General features: G+C 34.2%; 1 protein-coding gene across 2 annotated transcripts in view; it reads right to left on the bottom strand.

Moving 5' to 3' along the window:
* Positions 1–14,682, bottom strand: part of msna (moesin a) — a 42,859-nt gene that overhangs the window by 8,903 nt on the left and 19,274 nt on the right. For both annotated transcript variants that reach the window (NM_001004296.1, XM_009301281.5), the window contains 8 exon segments: positions 209–339; positions 1,168–1,331; positions 1,714–1,810; positions 3,775–3,921; positions 4,045–4,128; positions 5,880–6,031; positions 6,180–6,302; positions 8,204–8,299. In NM_001004296.1, coding sequence (NP_001004296.1) covers positions 209–339; positions 1,168–1,331; positions 1,714–1,810; positions 3,775–3,921; positions 4,045–4,128; positions 5,880–6,031; positions 6,180–6,302; positions 8,204–8,299 — 994 coding nt within the window.

Here is a 14,682-nt window from a genome sequence, read left to right as displayed (position 1 = left end):
GACACCCAACGTCAAAGAAATCATGACAAATTAGTGTGATCTAACTTTAGTCAGAATCTCGAAATGTCAGTTTTGCATCAGCTATCACTACTACAGAGTCAATTTTGATTTTAGAGCATTAGCATGCACATATACCTGTAAAACTTGTTGAAAAAACCAAAAGTACACATTAGAATTCCATTCTAAAATGCAAAGTTCATGATCTTACCTTGCTGAGCTTTTCTTGTCTGCTCCTCGATTACTCTGAGTCTCTCCATCAGCTCCTCTTTTTCTTTTTCAATCTTCTCTTTCTCCTTTTCGGCCTGCTCTCTCTTTTTACGTTCATCCTCCAACAATGCCCTGTAAGATTAGAATGCATGTTTGTGTCAGTGAGAGAAAAAAAGGGGGAGAAACACACAAACAGACAGATGTTTGAGAAGATGAATGTGTCCTTCCTGGCATTGTTCAGAGATGGCCGCTACACAATGAACTAATCTAAACGCACAGCTATACATTTATCAACTTGCACACATGAACAGGCAAACACAAGTATAAGCATTTGAAATGATATGCCTGATAAGTGCCTTCAAAAAATGTGGCCTTTCTAAACGATTAGTTATTGAATAAATGTTTGAATTGAACAAATGATTATTTTCTGCTTTTATTTGCTGGAAATAATGGAAAATAAAGACTTCACCAAATGATTTTGTGCAAGTCTTGAATAATATTAAACATTTATGAACATAAAATGAACGGAGTGTGTTAATTAAAAAAGCAAACATTAAATCTTTGCTCATTTCATTTAAAAAGTCTTTTTCTATTAGGTGATAAATGGGGAAGAATGATTTGATTTTGGATGACATTATCGGGTCGCCATCTATTGGTGTAATAAATATAACACACAAGAAAAACCACATCTGAATGAAGACCTTTGAAGAGCATAAATCAAAGCGTATTCACTTAAATGAATCCAAATCACCACCAATTAAATCCAGGGGTGTAGCGGACATTTTAAAAGTGTGTTTGTGTGTGGGAGGGGTGGCAGCTGAATGAGATCCGTTAGTTTACGTTTATATAATTTTTAATCACCTGTTCCTAAATGGTCTGTCTCTAAAAGTGAGGGGGACATCTCCCCACGTTTGCTACACCCCTAAAAAAATGTGTTACTATAGCACACAGTTTCTTCACCTTTCCATCTTCTTGTGGTTCTTTTCCTCCTTGGCCTGTGCCTTCATCTGCTGGACCTCGATGGTGTCTGGTTTACGGCGTCTCATATAAAGCTCATGGTTCCCCATGCACAGAGCCAGAATCCTCTTATTAATGCGTAAACGCTGGGCATAGAACACAAAGTCCTGAAGGGAAAGAGGGAGAACATTAAAAAATATCCTTCTGAAGATGCCATAAAATACTACCTACATATGAAACCCCAGAGTTTTGGAGCCAAGCCAAAACATATAGTTAAGGGAGTGAGGGATAAAATAGAAAGAAAAAAGCAGACATGTCCACATCCAGACTCGTATTTGTCTTTGATAAAATGTCACAAAGAGAAACGTGCTTTTTCAATGGAAAGTCTGGTGTATACTTTGATTTCAACATCCTCAGATGACATCATCAAACATTACACCACTCCAGGGCTTCACAATTACAGCCTTTCCCTTCTTTAAAGTCTGTTTACAGAGAAATTGGATTGAAACTGTGATAAGTCAGACAGCTGAAAAATCGAGCTTGACATACCGGGGCTTTTTTATCAATGGGTTTGATGACAAATTTCTTATCGTTGAAAGAAATGTTCCTGATCTCACTCCAGGGAAAACCAATTTTAGGTGTCATCCTGAAAGAGAGAGGAAAGGTGAGTCAATTTTTCTGGCACAGTAATAAATGCATTTTTGTTGTTGTTGTTGTTTTTATCAAAATGAAAGCAACTGCTTAACCGGCAAAAATAGGTTTCTGCTTTACATGGACTCTTTCAATACTTGTGCATTTCAAATAATTGTTTCGTATTAATAAAGTTCTGCTAAACATGACCATGTTACTAACATTGAGGAAATATCTCATTCAGCTTTATACTATGATTTATGATTATTAAGAGTGTTAATTAAGATGTTCATTCATTCATTTACTTTTCGGCTTAGTCCCTTTATTAATCTGGGGTCGCCACAGCAGAATGAACCACCAACTTATCCAGCACTCGCAGCAGATGCCCTTCCAGCTGCAACAAATCACTGGGAAACATCCACACACACTCATTCACACATACACTATGAACAATTCACCTTCCCCAATTCACCTGCAAACTCCACACAGAAATGCCAACTGACCGAGCCGTGGCTCGAACCAGCGACCTTCTTGCTGTGAGGCGACAGCACTACCTACTGCGCCACCGTGTTGCCCTTCAAAATATTAAATTAAACCATATTCAATAATTATTATGAATAAAAAAAAGCTATACATTTCAATTAAATTATTTATGCAGCCATTCAAAATATTGGGTCTGTAATGTTTTTGTTACTTAAGCCTCATTCACACTACAAGCAACTCGCAGCGGCAAAGCAACCGTTCATTTCAATAGAGAGTGAGCAACTTCCGGCAACCTCAGTCTAGCTGAGCGACAGCGACCATTGGAGACCAGGTGGGCATGTCATGCGACGCAACAAGTTGAGAATCCTTCAACTTCATGCAAATGAAGAGCGACTTTGAGCGACAGCCAATACAAGCACCAGAAGAGTGGTCATCTCAGCTTGCTCAGAGGCCTGTTGCAATCGTGCTGTATATACCTATACAGACCTGCATTTGCAGCAGGTCGCATCCCTACAAAAGTTGCTGCTAGTCTGAATTAGGCATTATGCTTATGAAGACTGCATTTATTAGATTCAAATGCATTAATATTACAAATTTAAAATAACAAGATTACATTTCTACATATTACAAAAAAATTTATTCCTGCAACTAAAAACAGGAATTTTCAGCAGCCATTACATCCCATCAGAAAACCTTGTGGAAAACAGTGGTTTGTAGAAATCTTGATAGATTTTTTTTATTACTGATTATAAAGTTTTACTACGGCATTGATTTAAACCTAAACTTTGTAACAATGCAAAAGTTTACCATTGTTGATCAGTCAAATGCATCCTTGCTTAATGCATTTTTTAAAATATATTGTACAGTTGAAGTCAGAATTATTAGCCCTCCTTCAATTTCTTGTTCTTTTTAAATATTTCCCAAATGATGTTTAACAGAGCGAGGATATTTTCACAGCATGTTTGTTAATATTTTTTTGTCTGGAGAAAATCTTATTTGCTTTATTTTGGCTAGAAAAAAGCAGTTTTTAATTTTTTAAACACCATTTTAAAGTTCAAAATTATCAGCCCCTTTAAGCTGTTTTGTTTTTTCTATAGTCTAAAGAACAAACCATCATTATACAAATACTTGCCTAATTACCCAAACCTGCCTAATTAACCTAGTTAAGCCTTTAAATGTCACTTCAAGCTGTATAGAAGTGTCTTGAAAAATATCTAGTCAAATATCATTTACTGTCATCATGACAAAGATAAAATAAATCAGTTATTAGAAACAAGTTATTAAAACTATTATGTTTAGAAATGTGTTGGGAAAAAAATCTCTCTGTTAAACAGAAATTGGGGAAAAAATAAACAGAGGCTAACAATTCAGGGGGCTACTAATTCTGACTTCAACTGTATATGTTAATTTGTTAATATATGCTACCAAATACATTTGTGACATGCTTTGTTTCATGCCCATTCATATTAGGTTGATAAATGTAAAATGTATCAGTACTTGTCATTCTGCTCGTAGATGTTGAGTCCCAGAGCGTCCACACCAAGCCACAGCTCTGATCCCTTCTTATTCTTAATACTGAAGTAATTCACACCATACATCTCCAGATCCTGAGCTATCTTCAGATACTCCATCATTGAGTCCTCTCTGAAACACACAGATATGCATTATCAGGCTGTCTGGTGTGTGTCTGTGTGCGTGTGATTGACAGGGTCACTGCAGTCAGCGATAAAACAGAAAAATAGCAAGAGCACATTCCATTGTCTGTACCTCAACATGCCCTTGTGCTCCTCGTGCCAGACCTGAATTCTTTCCTCCCATTGCTCCTTATTCAGCTTGTGCTGCTCCAGAACTCTGCAGAGGAGAGATTACATACATGCACACACGTCCAAATTAAACATCTCACACTGATAACTTCTCTAAAATAACAACTGATTAATACAAAATGATGTTAACTGATTAAAAACTACACCTTTGAGCAGAAATATGCCTTTTATTATTGTTCAGGAACATCCCTGACAAAAGGGATTTCTATAAAACTAATGAACAATGAATAATTAATTGTCTGCCATTTTCATCGATTTCAAACACAGCTAACACTTTCCATTTCACATGAACAAATAAAAACACTTCTACAATATTTGTTCAATTGTAGTTCAAGAGTTCACTTTTAGCTGATGATTGATAATAAAGCTTGTTTGGCATGCTGTCCTGGGAGAGAGCCCAGAGCTCATGAGATCCTCGAGCCCGGGGCTCCCTCCCATTTGCACGGTGAAAGGGGAGTTTAAGCTTGGGAAGGTCTCGAGATATCCCCCCTTATTTAGAGCTGATGACAAATTATAAATTGCTATATAGAGATATACTGCTGGTTAAGAGCTCGTCTATAGCACTAATTTAGATTGATCATATTGCTTTGTAAACCTTTTTTATTATTATCATTTTTTGAGTCTACCCGTATAGTTGGATATAGCGCTTGGACCCGGAAGCAACATCACATGACGTCATTCGTAACATGTGGATAATAAAAAATAATAATAAACTCTATGAAATTAATTTTGTAAACTAAACGCATGTGAGGTCATGCTTTACTTAATGTTAACAAGAAATCACACTGCATATTATGCATATTCAAATACATTAGCTAATAAAAAGTTTAAAATACCACAATATTTGTTTGTTAGAAGCACTTATATATATATTTAAGAATAAGCACATTTTTATGCCAGAACATGAAAAATGCTGTACATGAAATAACTGACAGGGTTTGAAAGTTATGAAACCCCAACTACAGAGTTTTTGAATATTAAAAACATTCATATTAATATTGTTGACATTTTTAATAATATCTACAGTGCTCAGCATATTGAAGTACACCCCATTTCGAAAATAATTATATTTCTCCATTTCTCGGTGCATATACACAATGTATTTTGGTGCATTTGAACAAAACAGATTTATTAAACAGATATATTTATTAAAATAATATTTTATTCACCAAACATATTTAGAAATTGAAACATAATACTAAATTAATAATTAAATACATAATTAAATTCAAGCAAAATATTTAAAAAATTACAACCTACAAAATTTCAACTAAAATTTTCTATATTTTTTGAATTTGTATTCAATATTTTTCTATAACATAAATTAGGGTGTACTAGTTTTTGGAGCATTATCTTAAGTTTTTTTGTTAGATAAACTCCAGATTTGGCTTCAGTACTGACTAATCTAATGTACATGCACAATCATAAAATTGTATAGCTTAATATAGAAAATGTGAATTTAAAATAGAGATTTGTGAGGGGTGTACTTATATATGCTGAGCACTGTATATATTTCATTTATTTTTTGTTTTTTTATGTTCATATTAACACAATTAAAACTTTGCATTTAATTCTACACAAAAATGTGTTGTTTTACTTCAGCAACCACAACACTGTCTATTATGATTTATAAATATCACAATTTTCAATCATTTCCTTTCACATTTAATGATACTTTAAAAAAAATCTAATTTAGGAGAAACACTTCATATTAGAAAACAGTTATCCATGCTTCCTCAATGTGTTTTCACTGCTACAACAATATCTGCATATGCACACCTCTGTGGGAGCAGCTTCTCATTGGACAAGTATCCAGGAGTATGGGCATCTTTGTTGTAGTCTGCATATTTGGCCTGTACAGCATAAGAGGCCAGCAACACCGCAGTCTCAGGAGGGCAGTAGATATCGTCATTCAGGATGCCCTCTTTAACCTGAAACGAACCAATAATGCAAATACTGTACAAATCCTTCACTGTCCACCAGATGCATCACTATTCAAGACCCTGCATTCATTTCCATCTGCTTCCATTTGACCTGCGTTCTTTGATAATATATCTGAGACAGCGTATGCAAACACACCTGAAGGAAGAAGAGTCTTTGAGTGGCCTCCTGAATCAGTTCCTCAGAAACGTCTTCTGGGTAAAACTTTGCTCTGAATTTAAACAGCAAAGGACTCTCCTTGCGGACGTCTTGAGCCGTAACCTAAATGAGGAACCAACGAGAATCACTTTCAGTCTGGCGTTCATTTATTCCTCCTGTCTGTCAGCATCCATCTTTTGCTTCTTTAGCACAAATTTAAAAGACCTTTCACCACCTTTGACGGTCAGATTTTATTAAGGCCACTTTCTTTGAGACCGTTTCCAAAGGATTTCCAAACCTCATTAAATATTTCTTGTTCTTAAAAAATTATCTCTTAGGTTGATTCCATCCTCTGCCTGTCAGCATTCATCAGTTGTTTCTTCAGTACAAATTAACAGACATTTCTTACCTTTGACATGGTCTTTGATAGGCACCAGGTACAAATTATTCTTAAGGGTTACTAGAAAAATCGGGCATATTCAGATTGACTAGGAGGTGCTAATTGAAGAAATATTGTCAACAGCATTGATGAAAGTGTTCATTAATAGGATGTTTCTTTTGTCTTAAGGATAATGAAGGGGGAAAAATAAATAAATAAATGGTGGCATGACGATGATTTAATTGATTTGAATTAAACTAGCTGTTGTGAACATTTTGCTGTAACTGTGCTATACACAAGATTCTACAACCATTGATGGAAAACTTTCTAAAATGAATAACACTGAAAATTAATAACAGTTTCAAAAGGATTTAAAATACATCCATGTTTTTAAAAAAATAATTAATTTGCCTTTTATCATTCACACTTCCTTTTAAGAAAAATGTAAGCCTGAAAACTAATGCTATAACAGTTTTTGCAAAACAGTGTCTAAAACACAGAATATAATCAGCTTTTGTTTTTTTAAAGATTACCATTAACATCTTAAAACAAACTGTTCTGTTTTGACACCATCATGTGCCTGTCAGCATCAGTTTCATCAGCACAAATAAACAGACCTTTCATTGCTTTTCACTGTGACATTTATTGTGACGTGCTCTTAAAATTTATTTCATGTGTCAATCAATAATAATGAAGAAATGACAAACAAACTGGCATGATAATTAAACTTATATGTAAATTGTATTCACAACACATTAAGCTCTTGTTTCATCAGCACAAATTAACAGACATTACCTTTCCATCAAATGTGCCACTGATTAAAAAAAAAGAAAAAAAAAAAAGACAGGCAAAAACAATGAGGTCTTAATTTGTACCAAGGAAACATTTGCAGTTATGAATGTTGTTTTTGTAATATGTGGATATGCTATATCCATTACTACATTATACAAGTAGATAAAATACTGAAAAAATACTGAATTTATTTTAATTAATTGGGTTTTTATTAACAAATTAACAGATAATTCATTGCCTTTCTCTGTCTCTGTCCTTTTCTGATGACAGTCTTTGACACTTGCTTGGTAAAATTACTATAGTATTTAAACATATTAGTGTTATTCAAATTATTATTATTATTATAAGTGTTTATTGATAGGTTTTGTTGTCAAAGATAATGAAGAAGAGATTAAAGAGGAGGCAAAGTTTCATTAAAGAGGCTATGATCAAACCTTTAATGAATTAACACTGAAATAAGTGTTCCTAATAATGCAATTTCTTTTAACGCAAAATAACCCCTAAATTATTAATATACATAAAGATTATGCATTGATGTTATTTTAAATAGAAAAGACTTTTTCCATTTGCTAATGTTGATAAATCATAATATTTTAAAATAATAAACGGTTAAACCTTTTTTTTTTTTTTAAGTACATCAAGATTGCAGAGGTCGAAAAATTCGTCATTATTTTGCATAATATCACAAACAATGATTTTGTTATTTATTGAAATGATATTAATATTATTACAGAAACTAAAATAATAAATTTTACATCATGAACTACTGAAATTATACAAAAAAAAACTAAAAAGTACAAAAATAGATACCGAGTAGATACTAAAAAGCAGGTATATGAATGAATGCACAAACCTTCTTGTTGAGTTTAAGCCAGGTGGAAAAACCTTTGGTGTCCTGATACTGAAGACCAAAAAACCACACCTCCCTCAGCCCAATGGTTTTCACCACCTATAAAACAGACATGCATTCCTTACATAATGAAATAAACAGAATATATATAATATATATTTGAAAGTTTAGTGCACTGTTGCTCAACTTTCTGCAATGCTTTTATACATGTGTTTGTCAAGTGTTTTATTTAGAGAGCTTACTAAAAAATGAACTGTCTATCTGTCTAAGGTGACATTAGAAAAAAAAATTTAAATAATCATTACAATAAAAAAATAAGTAAATGAATGAATGAATAAGTAAAAAAAATATTATCTATATTTATTAAAATATTAAATTATTTATTAATTAAAAAGCAGCAGTTGACAGTGCCACCTGGAGGCCACATGTTCAGTAAATAAACCACTTTAGTGTGAATTTAGCTTTAAAAAGCAGGAATATAAGGAAATTATAGAGATGCTGTGAAAGTGATGACAGACACAGAAAAGACACACATTACTCCCGGTCAAGAGCAGAGGGTGTGTGTGTGTGTGTGTGTGTGTGTGTGTGTGTGTGTGTGTGTGTGTGTGTGTGTGTGTTTGAGGCAGAGAGCAGTGGAAAATGTTGTGAAATATTGGCACATAACTACTAAACCAGTCAGAGCGTATCATCTCTGAAAATGGCGCAAGCAGAGACAAAAAGGAAATGAGAAAGTGATGATGAGAAAATGTGGAAAAAGACAAAACGCAACAGGTACAGTAAAACTCTTTTAGTCATGCTGTGTGATTAGAACAATTGCCAGGAAATTGGACACACACTACCAGGACACACATTCGTTTATATTCAAAACAACCACACAATAAAAGTACAACAAAGACTGGGGCTTTTCAGAAATGACTGGTCACTCAGACAATAATAGAGTCAAATGGCTCAGTATTAGCACTTGTGGATGCAATTTTAGACTTTTATATTCTGACAGTTTCTGATAGTTTACTGCTTTAACTCAAACTCTCAAGCCAGACTTTGTAGGAATATGCAATATAATATAAGATAAACATGTTATAGATAAAGGAGTGAAAGTATGAAAGGATTCTCATACTCTCCAAGTCTACATTTTATAGTATAAAAACAGTTAAAATATGATTGAAATTGTTATGCTGAACTATTTTTAAATGTAAAAGTTTCCTGTGATGTAAAGCAGATTTAACAACATTCATTACTCTACTGTTCACAGCCCTTTCAAAATTCAATCTGCTGATTTGCACTCTGATAATATGCTAAGCTGCTCAGAAAAAAAAATCAATTCTGAAAACAGCTGTGCAGCTTAATATTTTGATCAAATTACTTGTGCCATTGCTTTTTTTTATGCTGAATGATTCATCACTGTCCTTATCCATCAAGCAAAGAAGAATTCTGTCACTTGTTCTGACTGCTGCTGGAAAAAAAAACAATCCTGAAAATACAGCTGGATCCATCTCTGACTGATCCATCCTGAAATACACCACAGCCAAAATAAATGGTGCCAGTAAAAAAGCTGATTTAATATTAAAGAGACTGTATTAGATATGTTTCAATCCTAATTTCGTACCTACGGTATTATTGTTTTTATTTCATTTAACTTTTTTGTTGAGTGGATCTCGGACTTTGTTCAAAATCAAAAATGTTCAATAAAAATTTAAAAATAAAAATAACAATAATTACTTGTGCGAAATACTTTGTGACAGTACAAAGAATGCATCTTTGCTCAATAAAAGTAAAACCTGCCTTAAAAAAAAAATCTTACTGAGCCAAACTTGTGAAAGTCTGGGAATGAAGAGAATGTAAACAAATGGGCAAATATTTAGCAGTGTATAAAAAGATTAAATTTGAGCACTAGGCAGCGTACATGCCTTTATTTACTGTTAATCTGTCTCAATGCCTGCCTGAAAATACCATTTTTTAATATTATAATTAGTATTTTTATTTGATTTAACTATAATAATGAGTAACTTATAGTATATGTAAATATAAATTTATTTTTCGCCTGTATTTACGGCTCATGATGCAGGTTTCAGGGTTCTTACACCTTTTCCAACTTCAAATTCCAGCACTTTTCAAGCACTTTCAAGGTACATTTGTATGCTTTTCCAGCACCTAATAACCACGGTTAAATATGTTTATTTATATTGTATGTACTTTTTCACATTTAAATCTATTGTGCTATTTTAAAAAACTAAAAATTGTTGAGCACTTTAGAGCATGGATTTATTGGGATAGTTCACCCAAAAATGATTAAAAATAAAAATAAAAAGTTTAGTTATTAGATGAAGTATACTTTGAAAGTTTGGTCTCTTTCTACCTAAAGTTGATATCTCAAGAAATGAGCTTACAGTCAGATTTTGTTTGGGTGTAGTACCAACCTTTCATGACAAGTCGTTCATGATATTTCATGTGCCTTGCTATTTTTTCTATTTCAGACGTTCAATAATCAAGTTAAGAAATACAAAATTAAAAACATTTCTAATAGGACATAATCAGTAGTATTAACGAACAATTGTTAATAATTCAATTAATAATTCAATTTAACACAATTCAAATTCAGATTGTTTTGGCTTATTAGCTCCACAAATGCGCACATGCGGTGAACATTTTGCAATGAAAACTGGTCGCACAACAATTTATGCACTCGCACAAATGCTCCCAAATATATTTGGGATCACATTATATATGTTGGTCACATAGACAAAAATTAAACATATATATTGAGGTCACATAGACAAAATTGTGCACGTATGCAACCAAAACAGTCACAATTTCAAGCCCTGCAAATTCAAGCAGGTACAAGCACTTTGTCCAAAATCCAAGCACTTTTCTAAACTTGAAAACACTATATTAAAAATCAAGCTTTTTCCAGGATTTCCAGCACCCGTAAGAACCCTGAGGTTTGTTTGTTATCTGTAGTGACTGACTATAATGTAATGTACTATAAAAGACATAATTTGTTATTTCATTTTCATATGACAGTTATATATTTAGATGCATTTTAAAGCAGTTTAACTATTTAAATGCTTCTTACTGGATATTACGTCATTCAATGCGACTATACGCATGGCTTTACAGAGAGCTTACAACCTTCTAACTACGGTTTGCTTTAACATGTAACAAATTTAACTAAACTAGCAGTGGTGTAAAATAACAAATTTCAAATACTTAAATTGCTTTGAGTCGTTTTTTAGAAATTGTAATTTACCAAGTAGTTTTATAAATATCTTTTTACTTTTCCTTGGGTACTTTTTTTAGAGCTGTATCTGTACTTTTACTCCACTATTTTCCTTCAACCTGCAGTCACTACTTTATTTTTCCTGTATATAGGGATTAGAAAAATCCATCCTGTGATTCCTGTCCAAGAAAATTGCACATAAGTAAATCAGATCATAATCAATATTCTTTATAATTGCTGCAAATTGTTTGGAAGCATTAAAAGTGTCCAAGAAGATGTGCACGTATTGACCCAGAGACTGTTTAGATCAGGGGTCGCCAACCCTGTTCCTGGAGAGCTACCTTCCTGCAGAATTCAGTCCCAACCCTGATCAAACACACCTGAACCAAATAATAGTACCTAAAGCAGCACTTGATAATTACAAACAGGTTTGTTTGGTCAGGGTTGCAACTAAAATCTGCAGGAAGGTAGCTCTCCAGGAACAGGGTTGGTGACCCCTGGTTTAGATGCATCTCACTAATGAGAAGATGGCAAATGTTTACTGTATGATGACCGAAATGGCCTAAAGACCCAAGACGTCAATGACACTAGATTGACGTTGTACCCTAACGTCATGGGGATGATGCATTTTGTTTGGAAAGAAAATTGGGTTGACGGCAGAACCCAATATCAGGCCCACGTCAATCTCCAACGTCCAACCTAAAAGCAACCAAATATCAACGTCTAATACAACTTGACGTAGTGTGGATGTTACCACTATGACGTCTATCAGACAATGGATTTTAGTTGCCATACTTGAATAATAATAATAATAATTCCTTACATTTTTATAGCACTTTTCTGGACACTCAAAGCACTTTACACAATGGGGGGGGGGGGTCTCCTCATTCACCACCAGTGTGCAGCATCCACCTGGATGACACAACGGCAGCTATTTTTCGCCAGAAAAATATTTTTCGCACACCGCACACCAGCTGATTGGTGGTAAGGAGACAGAGTGATGAAACCAATTATGATATGGGGAGGGTTAGGAGGCCATGATGGACAGAGGCCAGTGAGCAGATTTGGCCAGAATGCCTGGGTGAAACCCCTACTCTTTTTCGAAGGACCTCCTGGGATTTTTAACGAGTCAGGACCTCGGTTTAACGTCTCATCCGAAAGACGGCACTCACTGAGCAGTATAGAGTCCCCGTCACTATACTGGGGCATTAGGACCCACACAGACCGCAGGTTGGGCGCCCCTGCTGGCCTCACTAACACCACTTCTGGCAGCAACTTAGCTTTCCCATGTGGTCTCCCATCCAGGTACTGACCGAGCGCAGCCCTCCTTAGCTTCAGTGGGTAACCATGTGAGAGTTGCAGAGAGCTAGCTGCCCGTGAGCTAGAATAAATGTCAGTATTTGACGTCAACATGACGTTGGTTTAAGATGTTTGCTCCATGTTGGATTTTGGTCACTTTCCAACACAACCTGAAACAACGTCATTTGACATAGTTATTAGACATGAAAATAATGTTGTCATTAGATGCTGGATAGACAATGATATTACAACCTAAATCTAACCCAATATTAACATCTTATTACGTTGTGTGCCTGCTGGGCAATAGAGTAATAAATACAACAGATGCTTTTACTCACACTGCATTTTTAATCAAGTAATAGTACTGTAGTATGATTTCTCAGCATTCTTTCCATCACTGCAAACTAGCTAGTAGTTACAAAGCCCCTAGTGTGGACTTTACCTTCCATTTTAAGAAAGAACTTACAAACAGCTGGTGCAACCCTACCCAGCAGTAATGCAAGACACGGTGCTTTATGATGCAGTGACCAAAGAGGGATTTAAAAAAAAAATAAATAAAAAAAATAAAATTCTTAATGCAGGATAGGAGATATACACTTCCGTCTCGCACCTATTTTAGCCATTTTGGAGTACCACAGTTGTACACTTAATGTCATGATATTTTGTGTAGCATCTGTGATAATTATTTTGTTTAAAATGATGTAAGCTACAGAAAGGCTTTTATCAGCCATATTAGTTTGCGGAGTGCTCTTTATTTTTAGAATTATTATTTTTTGTTTATATAATAAGCTACACTATCTCCTAGTGATGGGAAGTTCGGATCATTTTACTTTGATCTTTGAGTCTTGTTCATCGAGATGAACGAATCTTTTTTCGAGTCATTTCGTTAATTTGGTTCAATTTGCCAAAATATTAATAAAATGTTACAAATTGCTTCAAAACACAATCTACAACTAGCCCAAAAGCTTGATCACACAACAAATAAGTCATAAAAAGAATACTATAAAATGGAGAAAATATGAATTGAATGTTTCCCTGCTCTTTTTATCTATGAAGGTATTTTTGTCTCTTTGCTCAGCTCACCTCTTCATGTCTTCATATGTCAGTGGTTCGTTCACGTTACACTGACAGCCACATATAATCTTAAGCAATGTACACAATCTGAGCTGATAGGAGCCATGATGATTACCTTTCACCTTTCGAGTCTTATGGTTCTTGAGTCGTTCATTAATCACGTAAAATAATGACTCAAACCTGAGGACTCGAGAGATGAAGGGAACAATTCTCTTTCCGGCTCTAAACTTATATGATTGGCCCGCGATGAACAAATGACTCAGACCTGATAGAGGACTCGAGAGTTGAACGGACCAATTCTCTTTCCAGCTCTAAACGCAAATGATTGGTTTCTGCCTTTTCGTGATGAATGACTCAAAAGACTTGAAATGAACAATACCACCTGCACAAATGAGCGCACGCACAGATGAACGAATCACTCCCTAAGTGGACTCTTAGTTCCCGAGTCATATTGAAGATTCTTTCAAAATGAATGAGTTGTTCAAGAATGACCCATCACTATCTCCATAAATTGAGTTCAACTTGTTTACAGAAAGGTAATGTCGTTTTATTTATGCTTACTGTTTGCTATAGAGAAAAAAATATATATTTATTAAATATTTTTTTAAATTTGAATAAATGTTTAAGTTAATATCTTAACTAACACTCACTGCATTTAAGAAGAAGCTACGATACAGGTTATTGAGCTGATGCTTGACTACAAAATAAAATCACAAATCAAATTGAAATTGCAATATCGGTCAAAAAAAAAGATTAATTAATTGATTACAAAAATAAATAAATAAATAAATAAATAAAATACAATCATAATTGGATATTTTCCCCAAATTGCACAGCCCTAATCAGAAGTATTGTAAAATGAATGACAAGTTCAGTCCTTCTAACCCTGAAC

Source organism: Danio rerio, chromosome 5 (genome assembly GCF_049306965.1).
Source record: "Danio rerio strain Tuebingen ecotype United States chromosome 5, GRCz12tu, whole genome shotgun sequence".
Taxonomy (NCBI): domain Eukaryota; kingdom Metazoa; phylum Chordata; class Actinopteri; order Cypriniformes; family Danionidae; genus Danio; species Danio rerio.
The sequence above is the reverse complement of the archived record's forward strand: the minus strand, read 5'-3'. Positions and strand labels throughout refer to the sequence as shown.